Source organism: Tursiops truncatus, chromosome 10, assembly GCF_011762595.2.
Source record: "Tursiops truncatus isolate mTurTru1 chromosome 10, mTurTru1.mat.Y, whole genome shotgun sequence".
Lineage (NCBI taxonomy): Eukaryota > Metazoa > Chordata > Mammalia > Artiodactyla > Delphinidae > Tursiops > Tursiops truncatus.
Window position 1 is genome coordinate 95,624,681 of NC_047043.1, and position 15,752 is coordinate 95,640,432.

The 15,752-nt window shown below is 54.3% G+C and overlaps 2 protein-coding genes across 38 annotated transcripts in view; both read left to right on the forward strand.

Annotated features, from left to right (window-relative positions):
• Positions 1 to 13,598, forward strand: part of MTMR14 (myotubularin related protein 14) — a 43,243-nt gene extending 29,645 nt beyond the window's left edge. For 11 of the 21 annotated variants that reach the window (XM_073787644.1, XM_073787643.1, XM_033865364.2 and 8 more), the window contains 6 exons: positions 327 to 397; positions 1,103 to 1,161; positions 1,315 to 1,453; positions 2,149 to 2,328; positions 9,944 to 10,099; positions 13,002 to 13,598. In XM_073787644.1, the coding sequence (XP_073643745.1) occupies positions 327 to 397; positions 1,103 to 1,161; positions 1,315 to 1,453; positions 2,149 to 2,328; positions 9,944 to 10,099; positions 13,002 to 13,182 (786 nt within the window). In that variant the 3' untranslated portion in view covers positions 13,183 to 13,598. The remainder of the gene's footprint in view (positions 1 to 326; positions 398 to 1,102; positions 1,162 to 1,314; positions 1,454 to 2,148; positions 2,329 to 9,943; positions 10,100 to 13,001) is intronic. The other 10 variants (XM_073787647.1, XM_033865367.2, XM_033865369.2 and 7 more) reach the window with 3 other exon arrangements.
• A 136-nt stretch (positions 13,599 to 13,734) lies between these two features.
• Positions 13,735 to 15,752, forward strand: part of LOC101327768 (copine-9) — a 41,810-nt gene continuing 39,792 nt past the window's right edge. For 2 of the 17 annotated variants that reach the window (XM_073787628.1, XM_073787629.1), the window contains exon 1: positions 15,010 to 15,702. In XM_073787628.1, coding sequence (XP_073643729.1) covers positions 15,445 to 15,702 — 258 coding nt within the window. In that variant the 5' untranslated portion in view covers positions 15,010 to 15,444. Of the gene's footprint in view, positions 14,973 to 15,009; positions 15,703 to 15,752 lie in introns of those variants that run through there. The other 15 variants (XM_033865346.2, XM_033865348.2, XM_073787620.1 and 12 more) reach the window with 14 other exon arrangements.

The following is a 15,752-nucleotide window of genomic DNA, read 5'->3' on the forward strand; positions in this document are numbered from 1 at the left end:
TCTTCCTCCTTTCAGTAGCTTGAGAACATGTGTGTTCAGTTTGAAGATGGTTTGAAACATCACTGGCTTACCCTCTTGCGTTCTCAGGAAGGAAACGCCCTTCCTTCCTTGCCCCTGCCCAGGCACACCTGCCCGACCTCCTAAGCCTTCTCTACCGCCCGCACTGTTTCTACACCAGAATATCCAGCAGGGTCCCCAAAGCAGGGCTGCTGTCCATCAGGGGGTGACCAGGGTCACTGGTTGCCCTCTCCTGGGAGTTCTGCCACCTAGATTCTTCTCCCTGGAGACTGCTATCTTCTCATGTGTGCTGCTTTTTGGTCTCTCAGATTTTCTTCTTCTGCTTCAATTTTTTGAAGCATATCATCTCTGAGGAGTTCTCTGCTCTGAAGATACAGAGGTAAGGAGAGACCTGCTCTCACTGGGAGCAAGGTGCTCTGGGAAGGGCCACACTAGGGCGGTGGGGGTCTTGCTCGCTGCCTTATCCCTGCCCTGCTTCCCTGCATGCTTGGCAGGCTGGCTTCCTGTCCCTGCCTTCCCTCTGAGGGCAGGTAGGGGTACCTGGGGAGGGCCAGCAGCTGAAGAGGCTCATCTTGTGACCAGGAGAGCAGGGCTCGTTGATGCAGGGAAAAGCCAGCCCAAGGATAGGGGGACTCCCAGCTCCCCATGCCACCGCCATGGCAGAAGCTTCTCCTGCCTGAGCTGATGGCTTCCTTCCCTGTGCTGCTGCAGAGGGGTGTCTGCACAGCCCACCGCCACAGAGCAGAGTCTGCTTCCAGCCTGGCAAACACAGGGGTCTTGCTTGGTAATTGCTTTAGGACCCCTGTGAGAGTAGGTGTCTTTGCTTGCTTTCCAAGTCCAAGCTTTCCAAGTCCAAGCTCCTAGTGTGCTGGACCAGACTTGAACTCTGAGGGCCACACTGACAGGGAGGCGGCAGGCTTTGCTGGCCTCAGAAGTGGGCCTGGCCTTTCTGCAACAGTTCAGGTAGAACCTGTGTCCATGAGTTTCCAGTGAGTTGGAGCTTCTTTCCCAGGTGGACAGCATGCAGGGGACGTGGGAGACCTCAGCCCAATCTGGAATTCACTGTCCTGGCTTCTGTTTATAGGAGGAAGAGTTTGCCAGCCCGGGATGCAGGCTTCACTGTGGAAGATATCTGCATGCTGAGTGAGTCATGGGCCCCAGCAGACTTCCTCTGTATATCTTTCTGACTATAGACCACATAGGGACTGCTTGTTCTAGAAACTTCTGTGTGGAAGAGGTGGGGGACCCCTAGCAGGAGAAGATGTTGTGCTGATTGATGGCACTGGCTTCTTTCAGGACGGAAGGATCGTGGCAGCACCACCAGCCTTGGCAGTGACTTCTCTCTGGTCATGGAGAGCTCCCCAGGAGCCGCCGGGAGCTTCACCTATGAGACCGTGGAGCTGGTCCCTGCAGGAGCACAGACTCAGGCAGCTTGGTGAGGGCCAGGCTGGAACTAAGCTTGCTAACAGCTGTGAGCCAGGGCTCCAGCTCCAGGGAGCCCCAGGAACAAAGGGGCCCCCGACAGTAGGCCTGAGAGCTGAGCTCCATGCCCTGCTGTCTCTACTGGGCCTCAGAGGCCAGCCATCTGGTTGGTGGGGGGCACTGCGGGATGAAGGAGGAAGCTGCAGGGCTGGGAAGACAGGGTCGGGTGAGGAGGGCGCTGGTGTTAAAGGGACTTCCTGGGGGTGCTCCCTTGTATCATTTGCCTGGGAGGTGGGGGGCCAGCTTAGAAAAAGAAAAAAGGGGTGAGTACAAAATAATGATTGGGAATTGGGAGCTTGTTGAGGGTCAGCTCCTTTGAGAATCAGATGACCTTCCCCGTGGACAAAGGGCTCAATATTTTTTATAACATTAGCAGGGAAAGTCAGTTACTAAAGTGTTAGTTAAGAATCTGTTTTCCAGCATGTGCACTGAGGCCAGCAGGCCAGTTTTGTTCAGACGTAACATTCCCTCTGTGAAGACGCAGCTCTCGCTGCCCGTGGCCGAGCCCAAGGGAGTGCTGAAGTATGCCCACTCCCATGTGGCATTTTTCCAGTGCAAGTAAAAAGTGGGCCCTGAGATTTAGTACAGGTGGGCAGAGGGTTTGCCTGAGGTGGCCCCTTAGCCAGCAGCCCTATCTTTCCACTGCAGGAGGAAGAGCCACTCATCCTCTCCACAGAGTGTGCTCTGGAACCGGCCGCAGCCCTCAGAGGACCGCCTGCCTTCCCACCAGGCACTGGTGGAAGCCAAGTCCTCCAGCTCCTCGTCCTCGAACCATTCTGACAACTTTTTCAGGCTGGGTAGCAGTCCCCTGGAGGTCCCCAAGCCCAGGTGAGGACCTCCAAAGTCCTAATGGTGGGGTGGCTAGCCCTTCCCTGTTAGTAAGGCTAGAGAGTGGGGTTCCAGGGCATGCGGCCTGGCAGGCAGTGTACCCAGGAGGCCAGAGGGGATCAACAAGCTTGCAGGCTCACGCACTGTTTGGAGGATGGGTTAATGTTTGGATACAGAGCAGGAGCTGGTTCGCAGAGGGGTTTGAGACTCCCCCTTCCCAGAGTCCTGGCGGATCGGTATCCAGAAGGTGTAGTAGTTGTGATGTCATGGGCAGGGAGTTGGGGCTGCCCCTCCCTCTTGCCTTTGCCAGGTCTCAGCCCCCCTGTGGACCTCACATTCTGATTAAAGAGATGGCGCTAGATCCTCCGAGGTGCTTCTGGCCCTCCCGTTTCTCGTCTGAATGGGTGGGGCACTGAAGAGGACAGACGGTAGGGAGCTAGGCTAGATGTGTGTGGCTGGGGCAAGCCTCGCTGGCCTGCACGTCTGGAAAGGGAGCAGCTCAGCCAGGATGGACAGGTGTGGCTGGAGTGTGCTGCAGAACTGATGTTTCCTTGGTGAGGTTAAAGCTGAGCACTGGCCAGGGGCTTAGGGCTGAGGGATGGCCTGGCATTTGGGGGAGGCATTTCCTAGCTGACCCCATAACACTCCTTCCATGTCATACAGCCAGGGAAGGAGGCCTGTGAATTACTTTGTTTTCTAAGGCCTTGAGAATGTCTGGCCCTTCTGAAGAGAACAAAGAAGTGTGCGACTTAAGAGGTCCTTAATAAATTCCAGGGAGAAAAGACATTTAGCAGAAAGATCGTGAGCGTTGAAGTCCACTCTAGATTCAAGCCCAGCTCTGTTGGATACTGCTGCAGAATTTCAGGTCTTTCCTTGTGGCAGGCATGTTACCAAGGAGGAAACTGAACCCAAAGGTCACAAGCTTATTACAAAGAAAACCCTGAAACTTTGGGAACTCTCCTCCCATCACCGTCCTCTGGTTTTTCCTTTCTGGGCAAAAGCAAGCAATGGAGGAAGGTGGGGACAAGCACCCTCCCCACATAGGCTGAGCGGATGAGCTCTAGGCGAGTGGAGCTGCACTGTCCAGAGGGGTCCCGTATGCTCACCTCTGAAGGTGAGCCCTTCAACTCGGAGCACTGCCACGTCCGTCAGCGCTGTAGCTGAGTCTGTTAAATAAAGGCCACAACCTCTCTGTCCCCACGGGTTTGGTGGAGGCAGCTGAGCGGAGGGGGTGCCGAGCACACAAGCCCACATGCCGTGCTCATCCGCATCCTCTGTGCCACCCCGCGTGTCTCTGCAGCTTTCCTCAGGGCCCCTGTGGGCCTGCTGCGGCACTGCGTGACCCTTCCTCTTCTGGGCCGGAGCTCTTGCTCATCGTCCCTGCCTCCTTTTCTGCCTGTGCAACATCGCTGGACAACTGGGAAGGAAACCAGAAGATTCCTCCTGTCCCCTGGGTCCTCCCTGGTCCAGCTGTTGGGGGCTGTCCAGCTGTTGGGGGCTCCCCCCCCAGCTGTTGGGGGCTCCCCCACTGAGGCAGCACCCCATCATACACCGTAGCTTTTCATCATATTCCCTTCTTCCTGACAAAAGATCCTAGTTCGATCTCGTGGTCATTTCCCTCGGTCTCGCCACTGGTTATCTGCCTGCACTGGGGGCTCAGATGCTTATGGCTGGTCCAGGATGGTCCAGGAGGCTGAGGAGGATTGGGGGTGTCCTCCTGATCTCACGGCCCTGTGAGCTGGGGCCTGGTGAAGGAGGCTGGAATAACTGGGCCAAAATGGGGCGCCTTGGAAAGGCGTGAGGTGGACTGCTGTGAGGTGTTTGATGGCTCTGCTGGTTTATTCTGGGAGTGCCTGCTTGTAGCCAGGCTGGGCTGGCCAGGTGACAGGGTTCTGGATTGGCTGCTTGTTTGCCACAGGATTTGAAAGACTAGTTTATTCAGATTTGGAGCATTCTAATTATAATTACATATTTCCATTAACATTAAAATTAATTTAGTCTCTCTTATCTTAAAGTGCCTGAGGGATTCTGTCATTAGCTTTCCTGCTTCTCTAAGGTAACGACAGCCAATCAGCTTTTTAGTGCAGCAAAGGGAACTGTGTGGAAAGAAACCCTTTAGTAAAGCTATCTGTGACAGCCGAAATTCCCCTTACAGTGTGAATTCTCTGGGTTTCCTATGCTCCACATTCCCAAGTTCTACAAGAATATCTCTTTTAAGGTAGGACTTCCCTGTGAAAAGAATTGGTGAAGCTTTGTTCAAAGCTAAGAACTATGTGTCAGATTCAGAAGAAAGTTCTGTGGGGTGCTGACTCTTACCCAGTCCCAACCCCGTACCCTTCACTGGCAAGACTGGTGGCCCTTTTGCTTCATTAGCTGCTACTGCAGCAGCTTCTAATTGAGTTGCGTTTCTGGACCATTGTTAAATCTCTCGTCACCTGTAGGGCTGGGGGCTGGGAAGAGGCAGGACCAGTGCTCACATGCCTCTCCGAGCCCTGGTCAGTAAAGCGCCCCGCACCGTGTGTAGTCTTGGTCTCTGCTCCAGAGTCAGACATCTTTAGGGATGGGGGTTGCTAGCATAGCACTGTTGTGCCTGAGGAGGGATGGTGCTACCACTGAGCCCAGCTGGAAGCCAAGCTGCCTGAAGAGCACGTGAACTTGGCTGAGGGACATCCAGCGGCCTGGTTGGTTAGCTAAGTGACAACATAGGTGCCAACTCTGCTGCCCAGATAGCTGCTCTTTCCCCATCCTTCACCACCTACTAACTGCTTGTTATGAGCAATGAGCTCTGTCCCCGGCTATGTTTAATGAGGCAGAGAAACCAGATTGCTTTCTGTAACACATAGGGTTCCTGTCTTAACGTTTAATGTGTTCTCCCATGGGGCCACAGCTTCAGACCAGAGATGAGCGGTGAGAAGCCTAAAGGCATTGCCAGCTTGAGACCCATAAGAGAAAACTTAGAGCCCCAAAAGACTTCTCCTTGGGCCGCTGCAGGAAAGCAGAGGTCCCTGGTTCACACAAACACACATACCCGCACAAACAGACACACAGACACACACATACCCCAATGCCTGAAGTCCAGGCTGAGGGAAACTGATGACTTCAAGTCTGATGAATCTTGTCCTAGCCATTTTTGAAGTCACTTGTTCCGAGGAGTCAGGCCCTTGTTGAACCGAAGGATTCTTCCCTAAGGCCCCATTCCTGGAGGCGTTCACTTGGGCAGAGGCTGTGGGACCATCACCTGGAGGCTTGGTAGTGGTGGGGGGTAGGTACAAATTAGGTGACATTCAAGCTCTCTGAAAGGCTAGGATTCTGGGTCTTGGCTCAAATGTTCGTTCCCTGCATGACTTCAGACATGTCACTTGATAGCTTTGGGTTTCTTTTTTCTCATCATCAGAGGCTTAAATGGGCAACTAACTGCCCAGGTCCTTCCTAGCTGTGAACCTTCAAGCCCTCTCTGTGAGCTGTCAGATCAGGTGCTTTTAGATGCAAGTAACAGAAAATCCATCTCAAAAGAGTTTAAACAATAAAGGAAAACCGTTGGTTTACGCTGGAAAAATGCAGCCTTCAGGCCCAGCTTCCTCAAGGTTCCAACTCCGTTTCCCTATGGTTCTTTCTCCTTGCCTCTTTCTACATGCTAGCTTTGTCTTCTGGCCAGCTTCCCTAATGGGGCCAGCTACTCCATGTGCTTCCTTTCTCACATCCAGGGACCACGTGAAGGCCTCTTTTCCAACCATAGATCAGAAACTCTGTGCTTGATTCCAGTTGGAAGTTGGAAGTGTCCATCCCCGAGTCAATCCCTGAGGCCTCCACCATCTCTTATCAGGAAGGAAGATCAGTGTACTATGCGGCTAGCATGGGTTTTGGTCAGACTGGGTTTCAATCCCAGCTTTGCCACTTCTAGCTGTGTGACTTGCAAAAAACATTTCCCTTCTGAGCTCAGTCTTTTTTATCCCATCTTTAAAGTGGCAGTAATGATCCTGGTCTCCATAAGTTTGGGTTTAAGTGAGATAATGGAGCAAAATACGTGGCACATAGTAATACTTATCCTTTCCATGAGTACTGGAAATGCTCAGTAAACTGTAGTTGTGGTTAAGACCCGTCCTTATCAGTCTCATTTCTGAAGGACTGTGGGCTGTGTCAGGGCACTGGGCAGCTAGGTAAAAGGCCAGATCAGGTACCTCAGGCCAGACCTCTTTCTCCTCGCCTCAGCTGTGTGGCTTGGGCCAGCTCTGCTTGTATGGATACTCCTGTACCCCCTTCCAAAAGGACCAGCTAAAACACACTAGCCTGAGCTGGCCCACAGCAGGGGTCTGGCAGGTGTGGGGCAGGGTGGGGCCATGTAGCTCTGTTGGTGCTGTGAACAGGGGCTTAGGCCATACCCATCTAAGGGAGTGAAATGTTGCCAAGAAGCCAACCTCCTGGGCAGAGGTCTGGGCCCTCGGGATGTGGATGGATGACCTTGGAAGCACTGTCAGCTCCACAGTTGTCCAGTTTGAGGGCAGCTTGGCCCCATGTGCCCTCCAGTCCTGTAGGTAGGTCGGTGGAGGTAGATGCTGTGTTTGCACTCGAGTAAGGGTATAGGGCAGAAGAGCATGGGGTTGTATTAAGGCTGGTTGCGTTACCTGTGTACCGAGGCTAACTTGAAAGTTTTCCTTCCTTCTTTCACTCGGCAGGTGCAGGTGCTTCCTTCTCGTGACTGTTCCCTGTCATCTTTAGGTGCCCCCTCTAGCCAGCTACTCCAGATGTGTACTTACGAGGACCTCTTTGCTTAGCACAGCCCCTTGCTCTCAAACCCAGGAATGCAACGGTTGCTTTGCAACCCTTTGCTTGACAAAAGCCTCAAATACGAAGATTCATTTGGAGCCTGTGTGCTCACTCTTGAAAAAGATGCAAAAGATGGTTGGCTGCTTGCTGAGATTCCTTTGTGGCCCCTGGGATCATGTGCCCTGTTGCTGTCTGTGCTGCCTACTCCATACTACAGCTGTCCCCGGGCTGCTTCAAGCGTGGCTCTTGCCTGGGGGTGCTACCTGCTGCACGCGGGAAGTACAGGCAAGGGACTAGCCTAGGAGACCAAGAGCCCGTGCTGGGAACCTCTCTGTAACCATATTCCATCTGTCATTTTCCCATTGGAAGTGTGAGTCTCTCATAGCCCTGGGGAGTGGGGTTAGGAGCATAAGAAACCCCCATGTTCCCTGCCCCATAAGTCCCTCGTCCTACCCAGCCTCCTGTACTTCACATTACTTTCATGCCCTCAATACTCTGCTGTTTAGCAATTATTTTCCCGAAAACTGAAAAAGAAACTCTGCCTTACCTTAAAGTTTGAGCAGGAGGTGAGATTTGTGGAGCCAGGCTGCCCTCAAGAAGGGTTGCATTGACTGAAGACTCCAGCGTGACCCAGGGGAAGCACAGGGCAGGCACCACACGGTGGCATGTAGCTTGCTCTTGCATGTAGGCAGCAGTCTCTGATTTATAGACAGTTAAGGATCACCAGAGATACAGTGTCTGGCCTGAACCCTACCAAGTTTCTCCACGTAGGAAGAAGGAAGCCCTGCTTTGTCAGTCACTAGGGCTTCCACCAGGTAGCAGACCATGACCTGTCCTCATCCCCAGTGCTGCTGTCATACACCTTCCAGAGTAGAGCAGGAGCAATGAATATGGCAAGTCTCTATGTTGCAGGGTGGGTCCGATTCATGGCGGCTTTAACGTAGAAAGCTAGCTGTTTTCCCTGGTCTCAAGGTGGTTCTGTTGTACAGCAAATCTGTAATCAATCTTGGCTTTAAAAATCTATTCTTGCGCTCTGTAGCCGTGGAACCTTGGGTGAGTGTCCTTACCTGTCTGGGCTGCCATTTTCCTTCCTCTAAGAAGGAGATGAGGGCTTCCCTGGTGGCGCAGTGGTTGGGAGTCCACCTGCTGATGCAGGGAACACGGGTTCGTGCCCCGGTCCGGGAGGATCCCACATGCCGTGGAGCGGCTGGGCCCGTGAGCCATGGCCGCTGAGCCTGCGCGTCTGGAGCCTGTGCTCCACAACGGGAGAGGCCACAACAGTGAGAGGCCCGCGTACCACAAAAAAAAAAAAAAAAGAAGAAGATGATTTATGATCAGCAGAGATGCATTGCTGGCCAGAGCTGCACTCAGCTTGGCAACTACTTGAGGATAAGCTGGCCTGGGGACCCATGGGGACTGTCACCTCAGTCTAGGAGCCCTTGACTCCAGCTAACTGGGTGGGCCAAGGTCAATTAATTTTTCAGTATCCCACCCCCTGTACCACTATTCATGCTTCTGCTCTGTTTCTGGGTCCCTACAGGAGCACCTTCTGCTATTCTTGAATTAAAGAACAAAGGGTCAGGCATCAAAGATGATGCGCCTCTGGGGATTGGGACCTGGGGTAGCTGATGGAAGGGCCTTGTTTGATGTTTCCCTGTCTCCTCCCTTCCTCCCCCACCAGCTGGGCTACTGTCCAGAGACAGCAGAGAAGGCTGGGCTGTGAGTGGGGAGGTGGTGGTAGATTCCCAATACAGCTTTCCTCTCCCCGCACCCCCCAAACTTCTGCTTGAAAAAGGCCTGATGAAGTTGTCAAGTTGGCTGCCTGATTTCATTCCTTCCTCCTGGGCATAGCCAGTGAGTTTGCTGGGTTGATGCTTGTGAATACGAACTTTGGCTCCTGGAAGGCGCTGCAGAGGAAGAGGGCAGGGCTCAGGGCTCCCGTCACCTTCCTCTTCCATCTAGGTCACCGCCCGCACCGTCCCCAAGAGGCTTGTTCTCCCATCTCTACCATAGGACCTCAGTGGTCTGGGTTCTGCATTGCCACCCTGCCAATCTGCATGCCAGGGAGTGTGGGGTGATCCTGCCTCCCTGGTTCCTGGGGCATTCGGCCTTGCTCCCCTCCTTTTGGCGCTGTTGAGATTTGACTCGCTTTGTCAGCCAGAGCAGGCATGCCCTGATCCCAGGCTTTGGTTGCTGGCTCACCTTTGTCACCATGCTTTGCTCTTGTTCTTTTGCTCCTGTAAGTCTTTGCATGATACATTGTCCTCACAGCTGAGCCTGCCTTATGGTCTTTTTTTTTTTTTAATAAATTTATTTTATTTTATTTATTTACTTTTGGCTGCGTTGGGTCTTTGTTGCTGTGCGTGGACTTTCTCTAGTTGCGGCGAGCGGGGGCTACTCTTCATTGCGGTGCTCGGGCTTCTTATTGCAGTGGCCTCTCTCGCTGCAGAGCACAGGCCCCAGGCACGCAGGCCCAGCAGCTGTGGCTCGTGGGCTCCAGAGCTCAGGCTCAGCAGCTGCGGTGCATGGGCCCAGCTGCTCCGTGGCATGTGGGATCCTCCCAGACCAGGGCTCGAACCCGTGTCCCCTGCATTGGCAGGCAGATTCTTAACCACTGCGCCACCAGGGAAGTCCCTGCCTTGTGGTTTTTACTCTTCTTTCTTGGTCATAACCTGTCCAGCTGTTTTTGTACTTTTGGAGAAAATGGTTAACTTTACAGCTGCTCTACCAACAGACCCTTGTGGCCCGGTCCCAGGGCCACCGTAGCCTCCCCGCCCCACTCCTCCAGGGCCTCCCCTGTCAGGCATATGACTGACTACATCATCTCCCCTCTCTCTCCTCTCTGCCCCAGATCAGTGGACCATCCCCTGCCCGGATCCTCTCTCTCCACAGACTTTGGCAGCTGGCAGATGGTAACAGGCTGTGGCAGTATTCAGGAACGGGCTGTCCTGCACACAGACTCCTCTCTCCCTTTCAGCTTCCCGGATGAGCTCCCTAACAATTGTCTGTAAGTGTCTTGCTTGAGAAGACAGGATGCCCCGCCCCCACCCCACCCCACCCCGCCCGCCCGTATCAAAAGCTGGTGAGCCACTGAGTGCTGGCTAGGAATGAGGCAGCAGCAGGCCCCAGGGAGCTGGCCTGGGCTCCCTGCCCCTCCTGAGTGTCTCAGTTAAGTATACCTCACTGCTCCTGGACCCTGAGGTATGAAGGGGGCCTGATGGACTGCTCAGGAAGTGCGTTGGAGTGTGTTCACTCTCCCCAGCCTCTAAAACCCATCCATGGGTCTCTTGGGGCACACACCCTTAGGGAAAGCTGGCTGGACTCTAGCTATAAAAGATTCTATTTCTGTCCAAGGCTTTGCCTGACATGAGAACCCTTTGAAAGCAGAACAGTGGAGTAGTGAAAGTAGGTGTATGGTGGAGACCAGAGCCAAAACGGGTTAGCCCCAGGGCTGTGCTCCCAAGCAGAACCGAGGGTTCCTTGCTGTCCCCTCCCCCCTTTTGTCATCTGCTTTTGTCTCTGGTCAGGAAAGAAAATTGGACAGGGATGCCCATCCAAAGCCCAAGCCTGTAAAATCCTCTCCCTCCAAAGCTCCAATGCTGGACTTCCAGTTCTAGCAGTGCAGCTGCCTCTCTGGCTGCCGCCTGCCCCCTGCCTGCGCTGCTGTTTCACGGATGTCAGGCGGGGAGAGCTTCCGGTGGCCTGGGGAGCAGGATCTGCTTCTGGTCTGTGGCTGCCTAAGGGCCTTCGCCTCCCTACCGGGTGCTGGGTGTTCATCACCACCACCAGAATCCAGTTCATACCCTCCAGGGCTGACAGGTTGGAGGCAAGTTGCCCTTGGGAGTTGAGAAGGATTCCTGCTGAGGACAAGCAGGGGCCAGACCTTGGGATTCCTAGATGGTGCTCACAGGCCCTGGCCCCGCAGCTAGGGAGTAGCCCAAGGACTTTAGAGGCCACTAGGGCCTGGTACAGCCTTTTCTATAGCCAGGCCCTTAAGCCAGAAACAAGATCTCTTAGATTTTTGAGGATTAAAGAAATAGATGTCTGCACCTTTCTGTAGGCTCTTCCTACTTCAGCCAGAGAGCCTAAGAGCTACCTCTGGAGGAAGCAGACATCTCTGCCCCTGCTTAATAGCACCCCTCACTTACCTGGTATTAGCCACTGAAGCGGGCAGCTCTAGCCCCAGATCCTACAATTTATGCCTTGAGTAGCTCTCTGTGCTCCCAGCCAACCCTCAGGTTAGGGGTGGTTCCCAGAGGAGGGCTAGGTTCTCCGTGATCCCATGGCCTCCAACATTGCAGGATGGGCCTAGGGTCAGGCTTGATTCCTGGTGAGGTCACATAGTATGTGGGTTCACTGCTTTGGCTTTGATGTCAGAGAAATTTAATCCAAATCCTAGCTGTTATGTTTACTAGCTCTGGGGACTTCCCTGGCGGTCCAGTGGTTAAGACTCTGCACTTCCACTTCAGGGGGGTACGGGTTCGATCCCTGGTTGGGGAACTAAGATCCCACATGCTGCATGGCCAAAAAAATTAAAAAAAAAAAAAACCAATATGCTTACCAGCTCTGTCTTGGGATATCAGCCTTGACTTCTCTAGCCTGCTAGCTCATCTCTTGAGAGGGAATGGCACTATGGTAGCTCCAGTCTCTGCCTGCCATATGTCCTCAAGCGGATCACACACTCTCTCTGGGCTCCAGTTATCTTGTTTCTAGATAAGTTGTGATCTCTCCCCTTTCTGCCTCCTAAAAATAGGGGGCAATGAGAATGCATACATACGGACCTTTAGATATTCCCTGTGAATATGAACTACTATCTGTATTTCTCCTGGTTATATGCTCTCAGGAAAAGCTAAAGAAGCACACATGGTCTCCAGCCTATGTAAAACCTAATTAGGAAGTAAAGAAAATCCGGGGCCACGTATCTCCCCCACATGCCAAGAGAGACTTCGGAGTTGTTCATGGTATTGCAGGAATCCAGTATCAGCCCCATTTTCTCAGTGCTGCTGCTAGAGCTATTTGACTTTCCTTCGCCCTACAACCTGCTTCTGCTGCTGCTGCTTCTTCTCTCTCTCACTCTCTCTCACTCTCTCACTCTCTCTCACTCTCTCACACACACACACCCCACTCCCACCAATCTGTTTTCCCTGGGTCTGTTCTCCCCATACTTACCCCTGGACACTCACTTGTCCTCATATCTCCATGTGCTACCCCAGGCCCTAGGTGCAAGTCATTTGGGCTTGGGAACTGGGGATACTGCTGCTTCTAACAAATTTGCAGGAGGGGTTACCCAGTGATTGGTCTCTTAGGGGAAATTTTGGAGTGAGTTGGTGGTCAGGGCTGGTCTTTGTGCTTAGGTAGATGGGAATGTGAGGGCTCATCTCATGTGGGTCTGTGACCTTTCCTCTAATTCTGTGTCCCTCCTACCCCTAGACTTCAGAGGTTGAGTCCAGAGGTTGGGCGTGGCTGGTATCTCAGGCCTTTTCTATTAAAGACTCTTCAAGTCATCAAACAGCCTTACGTGGAATTCACACTTGTTGTTCCCCTTCTTGACTTGTGATAAGTGCCTGTAGAGGCCAGGGAAGGAAAAGCAGATAGAATGAGAAAAGAAGTCCTGCTGGAAAAGCCAGCACCTTCCTAGCTGTTTACCTGGGGACTGCAGTGACTGAAGGTGAGGGCTCTGGCCTCTCCAGGTAGGAACAGCAGCCTGAGAGCTGAGAGAGAGTTTAAAAGAGGAACAGGGCCAAACATTTGGGGCCTGAACCACAAGGGTAGTATGGCCACGGGGCAGATGCTGGCCTTCTACTGAGGAATGCAGAAGGATAGGCAGTGTGGCGTCAGGATGAGAATGTTGGATCCTGCCCCAGGGTAATGCGTTAATTCTCTCTCTTTCCCTCCCTCCCTCCGCACAGGCTTACAGCCCTGAGTGAACGGGAGACTCGGCTACAGGAGGTGCGCTCAGCCTTCTTGGCTGCCTACAGCAGCACAGTGGGGCTTCGGGCAGCAGCCCCCAGTCCCTCCGGTGCCATCGGCCTGCTGGAGCAGTTTGTCCGTGGTGTTGGACTCCGGGGCACCAGCAGCAGCACCTTATGAAGCAGCCAGCTCATGACAGCTTCCTGCTCCTCTCTCACCTGAGCCCTAAGCGGAATCAAAGCCATGCCCAGCCAAGGGGTGCTTCAAGGTGGGGGGAAATCTCCCCTTCTCCATCATGCACATGGCAGCCCCAAGGCTGAGCAGGGCCAAGGACGGGGTTCTCCCCCACCCCAGCTTCCTGACTGGTGTCCGCCACCCTACTTGTCACTGCCTCCCACCCACCTTAGTCTTTGCCAGGATTCCTGTCAACTCTCAGAACTATGTGGGGTTTCCCTGGGGCCTTGTGGAGGCCGAGACTTCACAAAAGACCCCCACTTTCCATTCTCGTCTCCTGGGGAGGAGGGGTCACCCGCGCTGAGAATGAGGCAGTTTTGACACAGATCACAAAATGAAATCAAAGCCTTTTTGAACAGCTACTCTATCGCATTATCATTTGGCTCCTGTCTTTGTGGAGTTATTTAGAAGGTTCTCCTTGTCCTTCTTTTTGCTGGGGGGAGGGGTACAGATGAAGCAGGAAGGGAACTGGAGACTTGGGTGTTCCCCTTAACTCCTGAGCCATGAGAGTCTCCAGTGAGACGGGGACATGTAGTCACAGGCTGTTAAGGTGGGAGCAGTGGTCCTCAGACCTGAGTGGGCCCTAGTCCCCCCTAGGGAGCCTGTTTATCCATGCAGATTTCCAGGGCTGCCTGAAATTCAGACTTGAAGTTGCTGAGTTTCATTTAGCTGGGAAGGGTGTGGGGAGAATCTTCATTTTTAACAAGTTTAGCAGACTGGTACAGGTGACCTGCAGCCCCTGCGTTCCTTCGGTGAGGGATTGGCTTCCAGGGCTTTGGAGGTAGTAGGTGATGTGGGGAGGATGGACCTGGCTGACAACCTACCGTGTGACCTGGAGTGGGTTGCATCCTCACAGAGTGTGTCTGCATCTCTTAACACCATGAAGTCATGCGGGTTCAAGGACATGGACAAAAGGTTTTGCACAGTGCTGTAACAGCCACCATTTACTGACCTCTGACTCTAAACACAAAAGAGGTCATCAGTGTGAATGCCAAGAAGGAAATAATGCCGGTGAACATTTCTTGAGTATTTACTGTGTACAATCCCCTGTGTAAATCCTTTCTGTGGATTATTCTCGATGAAATTTTACAACACCCTGAATAGGTGCTATTAATGGCCATTCTACTAATGAACTGACTGAGCCACAGAGACGTTAAGTAACTTGCCCAAGGTCACGCAAAAGTGTAACTCTTCAGAGACTGAGGGAGGGAGGACGGGAGTGGGAAGGAGGAGAAGCAGATTGAGCGAGCGGCTCAAGAAGAGGAATCGACCCCAACGCCCACCAGGTATCTGGAACCCTTCAGCTTCGGGGACAGCTCGTGGGGATGTGGGGGGGCACTGGCTTTGGCCCCGGGGAAACGCGCTGGGAGGACTCTCCCACCTTGTGGGTTGGAGTTCGAATCTGTGTAAGGTTCTTGGCCTGCTCGAGGCTGCTCCAGTGGGGTGGGGGCCACCCGCAGGGCCGGGCGGGGCTGTGTTGCCATCTGGAGCCGCTGCGCCGCCGGCCACAGTGAAGGCGCGAGCAGCAAGAGTGCGCGCAGGGCTGGAGGGAGTGCAGCCTCCGCCGCCAGCGCCGCGGCGGCACATGGGCCGACCCCGCCGCCGCCCCTAGCAGCTCCGGCGGCCCCCGTCTCGCAGCCTGCCGCAGCTCCGGCTAGCCGACCAGCCATGTCGCTCAGCGGAGCCTCTGAGCGCAGCGTCCCGGCCACCAAGATTGAAATTACCGTGTCCTGCCGGTGAGCGGGCCACGCTGGGGAGGGCTTAGGCATTGCCCCAGCACCACCCAGCTCCGGGGCTCAACGCGGAGAGGGGCTAGACCGCTGGGGAAGCAGCATTCGGGAAGGAGAATCGCGGCTGCAGACTCAGGGGAGTCGCTAGCGGACTCGGGAAGGGGGTTTCCTGGAACAGCTCCAACTACAAAGGAGGGCTCAGCCTGCGGCTTCAAGGGACGGGTCTCGGGGGTCCAGTAGGATCTGCGCCGCAGGAGGGCAAAGTTCTGGGGGCTAGCCCTCTTTCCTGGACCCTTGGAGGCAGTCCAGTCCGCAGAGAAACGGTTCTTGGGCGCAGATTTCCGGTGTTGTCCAGGGTGCTGATAACGCGCCCCCCCCCCACACACACACACCCAAGCCGGAGGTAGTAACGGGGGAGGGGAGTGTGATGTGAGCCCCGTGCCTCCCCAGGTGCCCATCTTTGGGCAGGTTCGAGGCGATGGGCTCCAGAATGATCCACCCCGTGTCCGTCTGTCTGTCCCTTTCTCTAGGAACCTGCTGGACCTCGACACCTTCTCCAAGTCCGACCCCAGTAGGCGGCACCAGGGCCAGGAGGGAGGGAACCTGGGGTCCGGGAAAGACTGAGGGGCGGGGAGGGGGTGCGGGCCGACCTGAAGTCCTTCCCTCCCCGCTCCCGCTCCCGCCTGCAGTGGTGGTGCTCTACACGCAGAGCCGGGCCAGCCAAGAGTGGCGGGAGGTAAGTCCTAGAACCCTTGGCCAGTCCGGAGCCGCCCCTGGGAACCACCT